We start from the raw sequence: 18,467 nt of genomic DNA, 5'->3' as shown, positions 1-18,467 counted from the left end.
AAAGAACATGTGATCTACAGACCAAGACGTTAAGTACTGCTCTGTTCTAGTGTACAGACTTGCAGAGGGACAACCCAGGCTACCGAGCCCAGACATCTCAGACAGAGCTATGACAGCCCACTTATTACAGTAATACTAAATTATTAACCGCATTAGGCCTACATTGACAATAGTGTAAAAAAAAAAAAAGCTATTCCTATTTAAATGACAATTCAATGACAGATTCAACAATGAGGAAATGAATTGTCACACCACTCCTTACATAAAACGAGTTAGGACTGAGAGGCACTGCCCTCTGCAGCTGCTTCCCTAACTCAACATGACTCACTGCTGGTGTAATCCTGAAAGGCTTATGACACACAAAGTAACCGCGACGAGGGCAAGGGACACACCCCTTCAGTGGCGTGATACACCTGTGTGAATCACACCATACGCCTAAACTAGCCTACAAAGCCTTTTAAATGAATGACTAATTGGTATTCAACAGATACAACAAGACTTTCTCGCTTCCTATCAGAGGCATCACAATATTTGTTTCTTCTTCTTCTTCTTTCTATGTAACACTACTAGCCACCTACCAATGTCAGGAAATTAGCTTTAGCTAACCGAGATTGGGAACCTATCTCCCATCCAAATAACTAGCTACTAAGAAGCTGCCATTTCAGGCTATGAATGAGCACATGCGCACAATAATGCGATTATTGTGGATAGTCAGGTTAGAATAATTGTTTAAAACGTTTACATGCTTTGCAAGAAGAATGATTTCCCTAATAATCCTGTTTCCATGGACACATCTAAATATCAGGCTATTGATGGGACTTATTATAAATGCAGAAAATCTCCAATCAAAAATAAACATTATACTGTACTAGTCAGTGACCATGTTATTTTTTGCAAAGACTTTTTTTGATTCTAAGTTCGGATATATATCGTTTTTATGTGAAAACTATTTATATGATGCATTCTTTCAGCTTTTCCAAAACTCACTTCAACTCGTGCATAAGAGGGAGGCTTGTGCTACCCAGTGCTGGCAAATGTGCAGATCAAATACACCGCTGGAACGACGATTAAGCCGTTTACATGGCGAAAGACTGCTCAGAAAACCAGGTGTTTTAATCAGCTTACTTCGACCTCACAACGATTAAGATAAGCAGAGTACGGTGTTTACATGAATAATGATGCCATAATCCACCTACTGCCATAAGTCTGTTTAATATCGAATTACACTATATATATATATATATATATATATACACATACATATACACACACACACACACACACACACACACACACACCAAAGTATGTGGACACCCATTCAAATTAGTGGATTTGGCTATTTCAGCCACACCCGTTGCTGACAGGTGTATAAAATAGAGCACACAACCATGGAATCTCCATAGACAAACATTGGCATTAGAATGTCCTTACTGAAGAGCTCAGTGACTTTCAACGTGGCACTGCCATAGGATGCCACCTTTCCATCAAGTCAGTTCGTCAAACTTCTGTCCTGCTAGAACTCACCCGGTCAACTATAAGTGCTGTTATTGTGAAGTGGAAACGTCTAGGAGCAACAACGGCTCAGTCGTGAAGTGGTAGGCCACACAAGTTCACAAAAAAGAACAGCAGAGTGCTAAAACGCATAAAAATCATCTGTCCTCAGTTGCAACACTCACTACCGAGTTCCAAACTGCCTCTGGAAGCAACGTCAACATAAAAACTGTTCGTCGGGAGCTTCATGAAAATGGTTTCCATGGCAGAGCAGCCGCTCACAAGCCTAAGATCACCATGTGCAATCCAAGTGTTGGCTAGAGTGGTGTAAAGCTCGCCGCCATTGGACTCTGAAGCAGTGGAAACGTGTTCTCTGGAGTGATGAATCACACTTCACCATCTAGCTTGTCTAACCATCTTAGCTGGCAAGGTTGGTAGACTTTAGAAAAGCAAGCAATAACTAAATAAGACTCACATTCCTTTCAATCTCTTATCCAGATTGGAGGAGAGATGCATATTTAGTTTCATGAAAGACAAAAAAACAAAACCACCAGTCAGGGGGAAGGAGACAGCTCAAGAGGTATGCTTAGATATGCAGAAAAATATCTTGGCTCTAGATTACAGGAAAAAAAGCTGTTTCAGCTGTGGGAAAAATGGCCATGCCCCCCCTCCAGACCACCTCCTAGCCATCCACACAGCTCACCTTGTAACCCCTCAGATTTGTTAGGGTGCATGTCGCCGCTGCTTTCCATGGTGTCAATGTTATGGTTTTTAATGAATGCTGATGGCCCAAACATAAACGTCTTGTCCTCTGATGACAACTATTTTCTGTGCCTCATCTGCACAATCTGACTTTTAAAATTCCCCAACCAAACTAGCTAGATGCAGATTATATTTTTAATGACAGTTTGATGCCAAGGATCCCGGGCCCAGATTAGATTAGATTAAAAAGCCGAGACTCACGAACACGCATGTTTTGCCCTTTGACCCTCACAAGCTATACCAGAGTCGTTAGAAGGTAAGGAGTTATTCTACCCACGAGAACTGTTTTCTCCAAGATCCAGGATTGGTACAGGGTTTAAGTTCAATGTTCTAATTCAATTATTAAATGCTTTATTGACAAATAACACTGTCATTAATATAAGGAAAGGAGGGTAGTGTTAAATGTCACACCATCTGTGTTTTTGGATTCAACTCAAATATTATATTGAATGTAGGCTACCTATTCTGTGTGTGTTTGCGTGTTTAAAATTGCCTTGGCTGAGAAGGTAGGCGACGGGAAGTGGTGCAGGTCTAGTGGAGGGTAAACGCAAGTAAACGCTGTTTACCCACCTTTTTCAGAAAAATGCATTGAAAGTATAGGGGAGCGTATAAGGAGTTTACCAACCAACCAATTATTTATTTTTTTACTGCTAACGGTAGGCCTGTTTTAAGTTCATGGTAATACACACGGTAAATTTGTCAGCAAGACGCATTAATTAATGTAGGTCTAATCAATGGCAATAATTTTGGTGTTTTGTAACTGATGTCTATTTACATTCATCAAATGGCACAAGTACACATGCAGTTTGGATGCTGGAATTATTTTTGGAGTGGATGAACATGCACAAGTAGCCTACTTTTTTGAAGTGATTTGTTTGACAATCAGATGAAAATATCATGACTGGTTGTGTTCATGCCACATTAAAAAGGTCATACATTTTTACTGTTTAAATTACTATTACAATATTGTGCACTCAATACAGAGCCCCCCTCCATGGTGTAATTCGCACTCTGGTGTTACTAAATATAAGGACTGGACATGGAGATAAATGAAAAGCTGATGAAAAGCTGATTTTTGCTGGGATCTCCGGATTGATCGGGTTAAATAATCCAACCAGTCGTTGCTGTCAGGCTCTCTGCTACAGTAGCTTGCTAGCTAGCTAGCGTTTCACAACTGAGTTAGCTCAACGTTAGCTGCGAGCTAGCTGATTTAGCTAACTAGTCAGAAGATAACTTCTAGAGAACATTGTTGACGCAACGTTTCAAATGTGTGATCATTCTCTACAATTACTAGCTAATTAACTAGTATCTTGATAATTTGTTTGACTGATAACTTGAGTTTGATGTCAGCTAAGGACAAATAGCTACCGTAACTTGCTAACGGCGTTACCTAGGTAACTGACCATCGTAGTTAGCTATAGTTTATGCTAGCAAAATGTCGGTTCATTATCACCCAACTGACAATATTATCTGCCGAGCAACTATTTGAAAAATATACATTTGCTAGCCACCTAGCTAGTTAAAAATGGTCTAACGTCTCAAGCTAGCTAGCGTAACATCATAACTGGGTGTCCTTACTGACGTTACCGGCTGGCTAAGTGAAGTGAAGCCAAGCCAGGGGCTATTTTGACTTGTACAGTCGTCGCTATCTGGTCATCTCTAACGTTAACTAAACCTAGCTAGTTAGTGAAGTTATCAAGCTAGTTAGCTACTGTGTAGTTTACCTAGCTAGCTGTGTCTAACCCATAAGGTTAAAGGTAGTAAAACAGAACTGAGTCTATAATATAAACTAGCTGTGTCCTAACCCATAAGGTAGTAAAACAGAACTGAGTCTATAATATAAACTAGCTGTGTCTAACCCATAAGGTTAGAGGTAGTAAAACAGAACTGAGTCCATAATATAAACTAGCTGTGTCTAACCCATAAGGTTAGAGGTAGTAAAACAGAACTGAGTCTATAATATAAACTAGCTGTGTCCTAACCCATAAGGTTAGAGGTAGTAAAACAGAACTGAGTCTATAATATAAACTAGCTGTGTCCTAACCCAAAAGGTAGTAAAACAGAACTGAGTCCATAATATAAACTAGCTGTGTCCTAACCCATAAGGTAGTAAAACAGAACTGAGTCTATAATATAAACTAGCTGTGTCTAACCCATAAGGTTAGAGGTAGTAAAACAGAACTGAGTCCATAATATAAACTAGTTGTGTCCTAACCCATAAGGTAGTAAAACCGAACTGAGTCTATAATATAAACTAGCTGTGTCCTAACCCATAAGGTTAGAGGTAGTAAAACAGAACTGAGTCTATAATATAAACTAGCTGTGTCTAACCCATAAGGTAGTAAAACAGAACTGAGTCTATAATATAAACTAGCTGTGTCCTAACCCATAAGGTAGTAAAACAGAACTGAGTCTATAATATAAACTAGCTGTGTCCTAACCCATAAGGTAGTAAAACAGAACTGAGTCTATAATATAAACTAGCTGTGTCTAACCCATAAGGTTAGAGGTAGTAAAACAGAACTGAGTCCATAATATAAACTAGCTGTGTCTAACCCATAAGGTTAGAGGTAGTAAAACAGAACTGAGTCCATAATATAAACTAGCTGTGTCTAACCCATAAGGTTAGAGGTAGTAAAACAGAACTGAGTCCATAATATAAACTAGCTGTGTCCTAACCCATAAGGTTAGAGGTAGTAAAACAGAACTGAGTCTATAATATAAACTAGTTGTGTCCTAACCCATAAGGTTAGAGGTAGTAAAACAGAACTCAGTCTATAATATAAACTAGTTGTGTCCTAACCCATAAGGTTAGAGGTAGTAAAACAGAACTGAGTCTATAATATAAACTAGCTGTGTCCTAACCCATAAGGTAGTAAAACAGAACTGAGTCTATAATATAAACTAGCTGTGTCCTAACCCATAAGGTAGTAAAACAGAACTGAGTCTATAATATAAACTAGCTGTGTCCTAACCCATAAGGTTAGAGGTAGTAAAACAGAACTGAGTCTATAATATAAACTAGCTGTGTCCTAACCCATAAGGTAGTAAAACAGAACTGAGTCTATAATATAAACTAGCTGTGTCCTAACCCATAAGGTAGTAAAACAGAACTGAGTCCATAATATAAACTAGTTGTGTCCTAACCCATAAGGTTAGAGGTAGTAAAACAGAACTCAGTCTATAATATAAACTAGTTGTGTCCTAACCCATAAGGTTAGAGGTAGTAAAACAGAACTCAGTCTATAATATAAACTAGCTGTGTCTAACCCATAAGGTTAGAGGTAGTAAAACAGAACTGAGTCCATAATATAAACTAGCTGTGTCCTAACCCATAAGGTTAGAGGTAGTAAAACAGAACTGAGTCTATAATATAAACTAGCTGTGTCTAACCCATAAGGTAGTAAAACAGAACTGAGTCCATAATATAAACTAGTTGTGTCCTAACCCATAAGGTAGTAAAACAGAACTGAGTCTATAATATAAACTAGCTGTGTCCTAACCCATAAGGTTAGAGGTAGTAAAACAGAACTGAGTCTATAATATAAACTAGCTGTGTCTAACCCATAAGGTAGTAAAACAGAACTGAGTCTATAATATAAACTAGCTGTGTCCTAACCCATAAGGTAGTAAAACAGAACTGAGTCTATAATATAAACTAGCTGTGTCCTAACCCATAAGGTTAGAGGTAGTAAAACAGAACTGAGTCTATAATATAAACTAGCTGTGTCTAACCCATAAGGTAGTAAAACAGAACTGAGTCTATAATATAAACTAGCTGTGTCCTAACCCATAAGGTAGTAAAACAGAACTGAGTCTATAATATAAACTAGCTGTGTCCTAACCCATAAGGTTAAAGGTAGTAAAACAGAACTGAGTCTATAATATAAACTAGCTGTGTCCTAACCCATAAGGTAGTAAAACAGAACTGAGTCCATAATATAAACTAGCTGTGTCCTAACCCATAAGGTTAGAGGTAGTAAAACAGAACTGAGTCCATAATATAAACTAGCTGTGTCCTAACCCATAAGGTAGTAAAACAGAACTGAGTCTATAATATAAACTAGCTGTGTCTAACCCATAAGGTAGTAAAACAGAACTGAGTCTATAATATAAACTAGCTGTGTCTAACCCATAAGGTTAGAGGTAGTAAAACAGAACTTAAGTCTATAATATTTGTTAGCTAGAATCATGGCGTTAACTAAGTCAGCAAGCAAATGTTTGTTTTCTGTGTTGAGTTGGCAAGTTTACTGTAGGTAACCAGCTACTGTAGGTAACCAACTACCCATATAAAGCAATAAACCACCAGAGACGATGGAAATAAAAAATCATTATTCAGACCACCAACTAAATGACCTAACCAAAGAAGTTAACTAGCTAGCGACACAAAAGTAAATAGTGGCTCCCTTGCTACAACCAAGCTAGAATAAAATCGAGAAGATATTTTATCACGCCAGGAATAAAAAAATAAAAAAATGTTTGTTCACCTTGTTTGTTCGCCTGCGCCGTGTGTATAAAAGTAATAAATAAAACCCGCAGGAATCCTACGCATGATAATTTAGTTTTTGTTGATGAGTGAAGAATACTCTGTGCTCTTCCCCGGCTCGCCATGCTGTTGTATGTCTCCGTATCAGTGTGAAGGGGCAACTGCTTGCATGTACATATAAACACCGCTACAGGAGACAGGAAGATCTCTCTACTAGCTAGTGAAAGCGACAAAGCCCCTGCTGGAAGTCTGTCAGAAAGCAGTGCAGTGCATATAATAATTATTGTAATTTCTTAAACTCCTGTAGCGCTTTTCAGAATATAAATCTCAAAGTGGTTCATAAGCAAAGAACAAACAAACAAAATATAACTGCGAGAAGCAATGAACGGGGTTCACAGGATGACAAAAAGTACAAAAGATCAGTTGGATAACAAAGCAAGTACTCTATCGTGTGGGAACTTATTCCTTTATGTTCAATCATGAGTCTAAATACAACATCTGGAGTGAATCTGATCTATGGTTCATGAGGAAAATATGATTTTGAGCGTAAGCGTTACATATGCAAATAATTAGTTTGAATAGTTTCCTTGTTTTTTTTAGATACCAATACCAAGTTAATCTTAGGCACGTCCATGATAGCTATGACACGTTTCAAGTTGAAAGGCCACTGTGGAGTGAATTTACAGTGGTTTAAATACACACGTAAAATCAGATTATTGATTTGTCAATAACTTAGCCATCTTTTGACCAATCCCTCAGTTTTTCTCAAACTACGTTAAGATATGTACCATGGGCCGACATTCCATTGGTGTCATTTGGACTTATCTTTCATGAGAAGAAGATTTGAAGTATTTTTAGCATATTAGCATATGTGCTAATATGTATCTACTTGTATAGTGTGGCCATCTTTGAATGCATCAACATTATTTTCTCAAACTCTTTAGGGACTATTGTGATGAGTCCAAAGACCAAATTTGAAGTGAATCTGACTTTTAGTCCAGGAGAAGAAGATTTTTTATTAATATTTTAAGCAGTAGCTTTACGTTGTCACAAAAGGGACTTGTTAATACTTTCCTTATTTATTAAGATATCAATGCCAAACTTAACATGATTTATCAAAAAATCTATCCTGACAGACATTATGGGTCCTTGAGGCAAATTTGTTCAACATGAGAAAATACACCTACATACAAAGTTTCAAGTCTCTAGTCTAGGTTAAATGGGGCAGCAAATATGAGGGTTTAAGTGAGACTGCTTATAACAGCGCCATCTATAGGCCAATCGGTGCCATTCATTTTGACCAAATTACTCATGGCCTTTAGTTGCTGTGTGCCAAATTAGAAAGAAGTTGCCTTCTTATGCTGGAGTTGTTTGACCGTGTCAAGACAAAAAAAAAAGAATACAAGCAATATATTATGACAGGTCAGGTGAACCAATAGAGGCCAAGTCTTTGAATGTTGCATCCTCTGCTGATGTTCATGGCTTGAGCGGAGGGACCTGGTCAGAGGATGATAGATGATGGTGAGGGAGTCTGCTGATGATTTTGTACAGGGCAAGTCTGAGAACCAGCCTGTGTCATATAACCACTGGACTTCTCCTCTTCCACTCTGTGAAGCACCCACTTGGGTAATGCCTTGGCAGCTCTGGGCACCAGAAAGCTCACCACACAAAGTTCAGAATTGTAGCCAATTGTCCTCACTACGAGCCCTCTGCCTCAGCACTGTATTCCTCCATCTCCCATTCCTCTCACGCCTCAAGTGACTCCTCACATAATGTTCTCAAAAGATCATGAACTGGCAGTCAGGTGAAATAAAAGCTGATACTGTGTCCAGATGTATTTTTTTCAAACAAAAACATTAGCCAGCTAATTAGCCAAAACCAAAAAGAGTTGACCTGTCAGTCAATCTGTCACAACGTCCACAGAAGGTGGCGCCTCTCCACGGTCGGGCGGTGCTCGGCGGTCGTCGTCGCCGGCCTACTAGCTGCCACCAATCTATGTTTCAGTGTCTGTTAGTTATGTCTTGTTTTTTGATTGCACCTGTTTCGTGTTTGTCATTAGTGGGGGGGTATTTAGTCTGTCTGTGTTTAGTTAGGATTCGTGCGGGATTGTTCTTTGTTACGTGTGGTAGAGGTGGTGTTGGTTTTATGTAGTTGGTTTACTACTTATTGTCTAGGCATTAGGGTTGCCGGGCTGCGCCCCGTCTGCCTTTTTGAGCGGAGCTTCTTTTAGTCTTGTTGACTGTTGGCATCCCAGCCGTATATGGATTTTGCCCTTGGATTTATTAAATCACGTTTGTTCCAACGGACCTCAGTCTCCTGCGCTTGACTCATCCTTAAACTGTTCTATCCGCCCGTGACAGAATCTGCAAATCCATGGCTCAAAACCAGCAGATAGATACAGTACCAGTCAAAACTTTGGACACATCTAGTCATTCCAGAGTTTTTCTTTATTTTTACTGTTTTCTACATTGTATAAATGTAGTGAAGACATCAAAACTATGAAATAACACATATGGAATCATGTAGTAAGATGAGCTCTCAGCCCAGGAGCTCCCCAAGGACCTCGACCTTAAGGATCGATGGGCGGTTATGGGAACGCAGCAGGAAGAGGAGGTCTGTTCCCGGCCACATGCGGTCGTCCACGGTTTCCTCCTCGCCCCCGAAGAATCCCGGATGTCCCCGACTCTTCCATTCCCGAGAGAATCCGATGTTACCCGTGAAGCCAAGCCAGGGGCTATCATTGAGGACTGTCGACTCTCCTCCTCCAGAGCCCATGCAACTGGGCAGGGCAAGATTGTCTCCTGAGGAACGTTTACACTCCAAAAGTTGTCTGTATTGTGTTACTAAAGGATATTACATATCCACCTGTCCCGTAAAAGCCCAGGCTCATCAGTAGGTATGTGTACGCTGGTGGGCCATACAGGGAGTCTCCCCATCTCCAATTACTCATACTCCTCTCCATTCTATCCTGCTGTGGGTTGACACATCTAAATCTCTCCGGGTGCTCATGGACTCTGGGGCAAACGGGAGCTTTATGGATGCTACTGTCATGACGTGGCCCTTTCTGGGTATAGATCGTGGCATCCCCCCCTCTCTCTCCTACACCCAGGTTCTGTTATCTCAGGTCGTAAATTCCTGAAGGAGACTCTCTCCTCCTGGCCATGCAGTATAGCGAGAGAGAGTTTCACAGTAGAACAAAGGAACTTCTTCTACATCACAGAACTTGAGAACTGAACAATATCCATGTTTTGGAGAATGTGTAAACGGTCGGTGGAGAAGCCAGCTACGACCCGGTCCGTTTTGTTTCATGTTTGTGACCTCATGAAAGACAATACAGCCACATTACCATAACTCTGTTTATACAGGAGCCTCTGTTATGGGGTTTGAATCTAATTATTGTATAAAATGAATGAGTAAAGATGAAACTATTTGTGAACTGATGTAATGTGATGTTAAACCTTTAATGTGAGAGAATTGTATTCCCTTTAAAGTTGAACCAAGTCATTGGCCACGCCTCCGTGAGCACAGACATGATCTGGCGTCATGAAACAGCCCTTTCCTACTGTTATGAATAAAAACCCCTTCTGAAAAAATCCTCTTCAGACCGCAATACCTCGATGGACACCGAGGGGGCACAGGTTGAGTTCAGACCACAAAAACCTCAGTATGATCTAAGGTTACAATGGTTGTTGAATTCCTAACCATACCACGTGGAGCATTGTCTACACGGCGGGAAATGGTTCAACTCTGAGACTATCGATCCCAACAGAATAAGGGCACAGTTTAGATACTAATTACTAGTCGGCAGCTAGAAATGATGTCAACCTGGGATGCGAAGACCGACAACTGTCGAAACATCTATTTTATGAGAACATTTCTGAATGGTACTCTGAAGTATTCATTCTAACCACGAAAGACTTCAGGGAAGCAGAGAGAGAGAGAGAGGCGCTCGGACGAAATGTCAGACAGAAAGACGGACGATTCCAACAGAGATCACGACGACACACTGAACGTAAATATATATTGATTGCAATTATTCCCGAATGAGTGAGCGTTCATGTGCAAAGGATTAGCATTTCAATTAATGTATAATTATTAACTGTGTAGTGACTCCTTTTTGTCTTTCCCGCCCTTCTCAGTCCACACCCACTTCCCTTTGTCCACCAAGCCGTCATATCGGTTTAGCCCACTAGGGAACCTCCCCTATCATTTCCTTGTAACCATTTCTACTGTTTGTTTGTTTATGCATTTCTGTGATTATTTAGTTAGTTAGTAAATAAATGATTAAGACAATTGATGTATGGATGATTCATAGTAAAGGCTGGGTTCGTGCAGATAACCAACAATTTACGAAGTTTGGAATGAGGCTAACATGAGGTAAATAATAAATCATTAATTAGAAGACTAATTGATCAGTTTAAAATATCTGAAGAGTTTTAGGAAAGTATTAGGAAAATTATAACGTTGTAATCTGAAGATTTTCCTTGGTGCCCCGACTTCCAAGTTAATTACATTTACATGATTAGTTTAATCACGTAATAATAATTACAAAGAATTTATTTGATAAAATAACAGTCTTCACTTTAATGATGCCAAAGACACAACACTACCCTGGTGTCGGAGCTGAGCATCTCCACACAACCTCTCAAAATTCCCATGGACGCCAGAGCATTGGACGGATGCTTTATTGGCAGGGTCACTCACAGTATGGTTTCCATCAACCTGTGAGCGAGTGTCAGGGTAACCACACTGAGTCCATGCAGTTTCTTCTCATTGAGTCTCCTCATGTACATGTGGTTTTAGGATTGTCATGGCTCCAGATGCACAACCCCCCGGGTTCTATCCTGGGTTGGAGCCCATTCTGTCACACGCAATGCCTCAATGCGGCGCAGCCTGTCCCTGGACGTCCTCCTGCAGGCTTGGGAAAAGCCTCAGATCTCTCAGTCGTTCCCACGGACCACCACGACCTCCGTGAGGTTTTCAGCAAGACCCGCGCCACATCTCTTCCTTCGCATCGACCCTACAACTGTGCCATTGATCTTCTCCCGGGCACTACACCACCTCGGAGGCGGCTTTACTCCCTGTCTGGTCCAGAGACCAAGACCATGGATGGGTACATTGAGAACTCTATGGCTGCAGGGTTTGTTCGTCCTTCGTCCTGTCTGGCAGCTACACTCGACTGGGGCATCGAGATCCTGGTCCGCAAGGCACAGTGTTCCCAGCCGTTTAACCGGGCCCGGCTAACCAGTTGTTTGTCCCAGATTCTGCTTGGTCCCCAGTCCTGGAATGGGCTTATTCCTCTAATCTTATCTGCCATCACGATTCCTGATGGATCATGGTTTTCCTCCGACAACGGTTTTGTTGGCCCACCGTACTTCCTGACGTCTCCACATTTGTAGCCGCCTGCATTGTGTGTGCGCTGAATAAGACCCTGCGGCAAGCTGCGGCAGGCCTCCTTCAACCACTCTCTGTTCCTCACCACCCCTGGTCCCATATATCACTGGACTTTGTCACTGGTCTCCCTCCGTCCAATGGCAACAGCACCATCCTTACGGTAGTGGATAGGTTTTCCAAAGCCGCCCATTTCATTCGCCTTCCGAAGTTACCCTCAGTCAAGGAGACGGCCCAGCTCATGGTGCAGCACATTTTCCCGGATCCATGGACTTTCGGTCAACATGGTCTCTGATCGTGGTCCTCAGTTCTCGTCCCGGTTTTGGAAGACATTCTGCACCCTCATTTGGCCATCGGCCAGCCTGTCCTCCGGGTTTCATCCCCAATCTAACAGCCATTCAGAGCGAGCCAATGAGGACCTGGAGACGACTCTTTGTTGCCTCGTCTCTGCCAACCCCACCACCTGGAGCCAGCAATTCATGTGGGTGGAGTACGCCTGCAACATCCTTGTCACGTCCTGACCATAGAAAGATGTTCTTTTCTATGGTAGAGTAGGTCAGGGCGTGACAGGGTTTTTTTCCTATGTTTTCTTATTTCTATGTTGTCAGGTTCCAGTTTTGTATTTCTATCACGTCCTGACCAGTAAAAGGGGTTATTTGTTATTGTAGTTTGGTCAGGGCGTGGCAGGGGGTGTTTTTCTGTGTGTTTTGGGGATACATTCTATGTCCTTTTTTCTATGTTTGGTATTTCTTTGTTTTGGCCTGGTATGGCTCTCAATCAGGGACAGCTGTACATCTTTGTTGCTGATTGGGAGCCATACTTAGGTAGCCTGTTTTCCTTTGGGTTTTGTGGGTGGTTAATTTCTGTTTAGTTGTCTAACCTGACAGAACTGTGGGCTGTCGTTTTTGTTTCTTTGTTTATAGTGTTCTCTGTTTAATAAATTACAAGATGAGCACTAACCACGCTGCGCCTTGGTCTACTCCCTGCAACAGCCGTTACAGAACCACCCACCACCAACGGAGCAAGCAGCGTGGGAAAAAGGAGTCATGGACCTGGGAGGAAATCCTGGATGGGGCAGGACCGTGGACAAGGCTGGGAGAATACCGCCACCTGCCGGAGTAGATAGAGGCAGCGAAGATAGAACGGCGTTTCTGGGAGGATCGGCTGGCACGGCAAGAGGAGGCTGAGAGGCAGCCCCCCAAATGTATTTTGGGGGGGCAGACGGGTAGATTGGCGGAGTCAGGCGATAGACCTGAGCCAACTCCCCATGCTTACCGGAAGCAGCGTGGTACTGGCCAGGCACCGTGTTATGCGGTGAAGCGCACGGTGTCTCCAGTGCGCGCTCATAGCCCGGTGCGCTACATCCCAGCCCCCCGCAAGTGCCATACTAGAGTGGGCATCGAGCCAGGACGGGTTGTGCAGGCCGTACGCTCCAGACCTCCAGTGCGTCTCCAGGACCCGGTCTATCCTGTGCCTGCTCCCAGAGCCAGGCCTCCTGCATGTCTCCCCAGCCTGGTGAGTCCTGTGCCTGCACCCAGAGCCAGGCCTACTGAAAGTCCCACCAGTCCGGAGCCGCCAGAGCCGCCCGCCAGTCCGGAGCCGCCAGAGCCGCCCGCCTTTCCGGCGCCACCAGAGCCGCCCGCCTGTCCGGCGACGCCAGAGCCGCCCGCCTTTCCGGCGCCGCCAGAGCCGCCCGCCTGTCCGGCGCCGCCAGAGCCGCCCACCTAGAGGCGAGGGACCCCGCTCTAGAGGCGCCACCAAAGTGGGGTGAGCCAGTGGTGGAGCAGGGTCTGCGTCCTGCTCCTGAAATTAGCATACCCTCGGCCCAGGTGTTCGTCACCCGCTGTCGGCGTACCTGGTAGAGAGCCAGGTCCACTCTTCTTAAGACCACCTCCAGGTATTGGCGACAGGCGGACCGCCACCAGACCTCTGCTCCCAGCTATCATCTCAGGCAGAGGATATGGCTTTCCACTCGGGATCTGCCCCCTGGGTGGAGTTCCGTAAACTTTCCCTCCGCTTTTTCGGCTCTTTCCCCATCTCTAAAGTCCTTAGCACCACTGTTGTTCGCCTTCTGTTGCCCCGCACCCTCTGTATAGATCCCACTTTCCATGTGTCTACGATTAAACCTCTGTCTCACAGCCCTTTGTCCTGACCCTGAGCCTACCTGCAGTTCTGTCCCTGATTGACTCTGCCTTGGATTACGAACCTCTGCCTGCCCTTGACCTGCCCTTTACCTGACCCTATGTTATAATAAATATTCAGAGAATCGAACCATCCACCTCCTCCTGGGTCATTTCCTGAGTTGTGATAATTACTGAATGATTGATAAAAAAAGAAGCAGTCCAGCTGGCTTTTCATGCTCTCCCATTTTTCTGCATTAAAGTGGACATGCTCTAGTTGAGTCATTTTACACGTAAAAAAAAAATCTAATGTATTTATTAAGCCCTTCTTACATCAGCTGATATAACAAATACATCAAATATAACAAAGTGCTGTACAGAAACCCAGCCTAAAACCCCAAACAGCATGCAATGCAGGTGTAGAAGCACAGTGGCTAGGAAAAACTCCCTAGAAAGGCCAAAACCTAGGAAGAAACCTAGAGAGGAACCAGGCTATGAGGGGTGGCCAGTCCTCTTCTGGCTGTGCCGGGTGGAGACTATAACAGAACATGGCCAAGATGTTCAAATGTTCATAGATGACCAGCATGGTCAAATAATAGTAATCACAGTGAACAGGTCAGGGTTCCATAGCCGCAGGCAGAACAGTTGAACTTGGAGCAGCAGCACAGCCAGGTGGACTGGGGACAACAAGGAGTCATCATGCCAGGTAGTCCTGAGGCATGGTCCTAGGGCTCAGGTCCTCCGAGAGAGAGAAAGAAAGAAAGAGAGAAAGAAAGAGAGAAAGAAAGAGAGAGCATACTTAAATTCACACAGGACACCGGATAAGACAGGAGAAATACTCCAGATATAACAGACTGACCCTAGCCCCCCGACACATAAACTACTGCAGCATAAATACTGGAGGCTGAGACAGGAGGGGTCAGGAGACACTGTGGCCAAATAAATCACACCACGGCATCCCTATAATTTGGTAGTGGTACTCTTGATTAGGTTTGAGAGCGTAGGTACCATCAGCTCTTTGAAGAAGGTATTTACAACCCCTGTCTTGGTCTGGGCATTTTATTGCTCTGGACTTTCCTGTCAGGAGATATGCCTAAATGGGGGGGGGGGGGGGGGGGGGCATGAGGGTTGACAACAAAACCACATGGGAACATTTTGTGCCCAGTGACTTCGGTGTACAGCGCTGCTGCAACCGTCTCAAGCTCCAGGCCTCTCTTCATCGGCTTGGTCTGCACTGTCTTTTTTCCTCTGCATGCTGGTGGCAAGACTGTCAGTCTGCTACCTTGGAGCACACCCTCTTAAAAGAGGATGAAAGTAAGGTACCTGGGAGCAGATGCCATGTGTTGTTGTTGCTCTGCTGTCTTCTCCTTGTCCAGTACCTCTGCTTCAGACTGGGAAATCATAACTGAGTGACAACCAATTCCAGATGAGGAAACAATAAACCAGATATGGTTTGTGGGTTAGCATGCTGGACAACTTCCAGCCACACACACATTCTTAAGAAGTAGGCTAATCTTCCTAACATAGAAGGTCCTGTCTTTGTCTCAATCTGACATTGAAGCAGTGACCTTCTGCACAACAAGGAGGATAATATTTCTAGCTCTCAGGAAGGCTGTAGTGATGCACGAATACACTATACTGGTTAATTGGTTGTCACTCAACTTTTGTCATTGACTGCAATGTATCGACATAAGGCATCAATAGGTTGACACTCATCTTCTCGTTGTCCAGTGCCTTTACTTCAGATTGGGAGATCATATCACTGTTCGAATACATCTCATTTTCATTCAGAACTGTAGGGAAACAGCTGTTTGAGAACTCATCAGTCGGATTAGAGGAGGAAGAGGAGGAGGAGGAGGAAGAGGAGGGTGGTTCTGTATTCTCCAATAATGGGGAAAAGAACATTTATTACAAAACATCAACAGCTTGTTTAAATCATGTACTGTAGGAATTCTCATTCGGTGTATTTTGCGTTTCCAGAAAGTAGCATCCCCTAGTTGGAAGAAGAACAGATACGCTCGAAAGGAGGAGGAAATGGATTTGTTAAAGAAAAAATAAAAATCCTTCAGGAAACTGTTAACTTCAGAGGCAGTAAATCAGTAAAAACAACAGTGTCTCCAAAAAACTGGCTTTACTTATATGATCACTTTAATAACTTGTGCACATTTTTTTTGTTTTTTAGAGTATCTAATCAGGCCCCACAGACAACTGTCCCCGTTAAAATACAAGATTTCATACGGACTTATAAAGTGTTAACACTTCATTCAATTCCTGGATGGACTTCATGTGTGACAGGCCAGATCAGTTGTCTGTATGGCCTCATAGGGATAACATCACAGACAACAGACCAGAGAACTACCAGGAGAGATTTTCCAACAATCTATGTAATACTAGATTACATAAGAGTTAAAGATGGAGAATACCAAGCTCACTGCTACTACAAAGCCAAACTTCTTCCAACTACAAGACACACACACTGAATTCTCTGATTATATGTGATTCACGTGGTTCACTTAGATTTACAACCCTCTACACAGGATCCATTTCTGACAGAGAAATATTTAAACAGGGTAACATCAGAGTTACTGCTTCGTTGCGGCTACCTTAAGAGAGGTGATGGGTTCATGGCAGACAAAAAGGGTTTCTCAATGAGAAAAGACGTAGAGAAAATTGGCTTTCGATTGAACATTCTTCCCTTTAGTCCAACCTGCCAAAACCAGAACCAGATGTGGAGATAACAAAGAGAAGCGTAGGATGTACGTGGAAAAGGGCAATAGCCCAAATGAAGAAGTTTAAAATAGTATCAGTCAAGATCCCCCCACCGATTCCAGATGAGGAAACAATAAACCAGATATGGTTTGTGGGTTAGCATGCTGGCTAACTTCCAGCCACACACACATTCTTAAGAAGTAGGCTAAACATTCCTAACATAGAAGGTCCTGTCTTTGTCTCAATCTGACATTGAAGCAGTGACCTTCTGCACAACAAGGAGGATAATATTTCTAGCTCTCAGGAAGGCTGTAGTGATGCACGAATACACTATACTGGTCAATTGGTTGTCACTCAACTTTTTCTCATTGACTGCAATGTATCGACATAAGGCATCAATAGGTTGACACTCACCTTTTTCTCATTGACTGCAATCAGGGCCTAAAATTAACACCCGCCACCCATCAAATGCGGGTACATTTTGGCATTGGTGGGTAAGATGTCTATTTCATATTGGCGGGTGGTCAGGGCTCCCTAGTGTGAGCATTTCACTCCCAGCCAGTGGCGGTTCTAGACCATTTCAACGGGGGGGGGGCCAAGCTGGGGCCAGAGTTGTACTGTTAGAGGGGCCAGTTACATTAGACGTTATTGTTGTCATATCGTTTTCTTCACTGCATTAGCAGGCAAAAGACCATGTTCATAATCATTAGTGTTCCGCGTTGCCACTGTCTAATAACGGATGGAAAAAAAAGAACGATAGCAAAAATGAGTTATGTAAAAATTATTTCATACTCCACATTTAGGGGGGCCACAAGGGGGTCCAAAATTGTTGTCACAGGGGCACTGCTCCCATTTGCAAATACAAATAGAGTTGGAAGTCAAGACCACATCTATAGCTAAATAAATGCTGCAGTAGATTTTTTCAAAGTGTTTCTGTCGTTTTGTTTCATAGCTGGTAGCGCACAAAAATAACCAGTTATGAATCCTACATTATAAACTGGGTGGTTCGAGTGCTGAATGCTGATTGGACACTCTGCTTTGTGTGATGTATTGTTGTCTCTACCTTCTTGCCCTTTGTGCTGTTGTCTGTGCCCAATAATGTTTGTACCATGTTGTGCTGCTACCATGTTGTTGTCATGTTGTGTTGCTACCATGTTGTTGTCATGTTGTGCTGTTGCCATGTTGTTGTCATGTTGTGTTGCTACCATGCTGTGTTGTTGTCTTAGGTCTCTCTTTATGTAGTGTTGCCTCTCTTGTCGTCATGTGTGTTTTGTCCTTTATTTTTATTTAATTTATTTTAATAAAATGTATCCCAGCCCCCATCCCTGCAGGAGGCCTTTTGCCTTTTGGTAGACCGTCATTGTAAATAAGAATTTGTTCTTAACTGACTTGCCGAGTTAAATAAAGGTTAAATAAAAATAAATAAATAAATTGGCTGACAGCCGTGGTATATCAGACCTGTATACCACAGGTATGACAAAACATTTATTTTTACTGCTCTAATTACG

The 18,467-nt window shown here is 42.8% G+C and overlaps 1 protein-coding gene across 2 annotated transcripts in view; it reads right to left on the bottom strand.

The window, feature by feature from the left end:
- tmem131 (transmembrane protein 131) overlaps positions 1-7,033 on the bottom strand; it is a 118,147-nt gene extending 111,114 nt beyond the window's left edge. The window contains exon 1 of one of the 2 annotated variants that reach the window (XM_029695365.1): positions 6,741-7,033. In XM_029695365.1, coding sequence (XP_029551225.1) covers positions 6,741-6,864 — 124 coding nt within the window. In that variant the 5' untranslated portion in view covers positions 6,865-7,033. The remainder of the gene's footprint in view (positions 1-6,740) is intronic. The other variant, XM_029695364.1, reaches the window with a different exon arrangement.
- Positions 7,034-18,467: the final 11,434 nt, after the last annotated feature.

This window comes from Salmo trutta, chromosome 17 (genome assembly GCF_901001165.1).
Source record: "Salmo trutta chromosome 17, fSalTru1.1, whole genome shotgun sequence".
In the NCBI taxonomy this organism is placed as follows: Eukaryota; Metazoa; Chordata; class Actinopteri; order Salmoniformes; family Salmonidae; genus Salmo; species Salmo trutta.
Note: the sequence above shows the minus strand (reverse complement) of the source record. Positions and strands in the feature narration are given on the sequence as shown.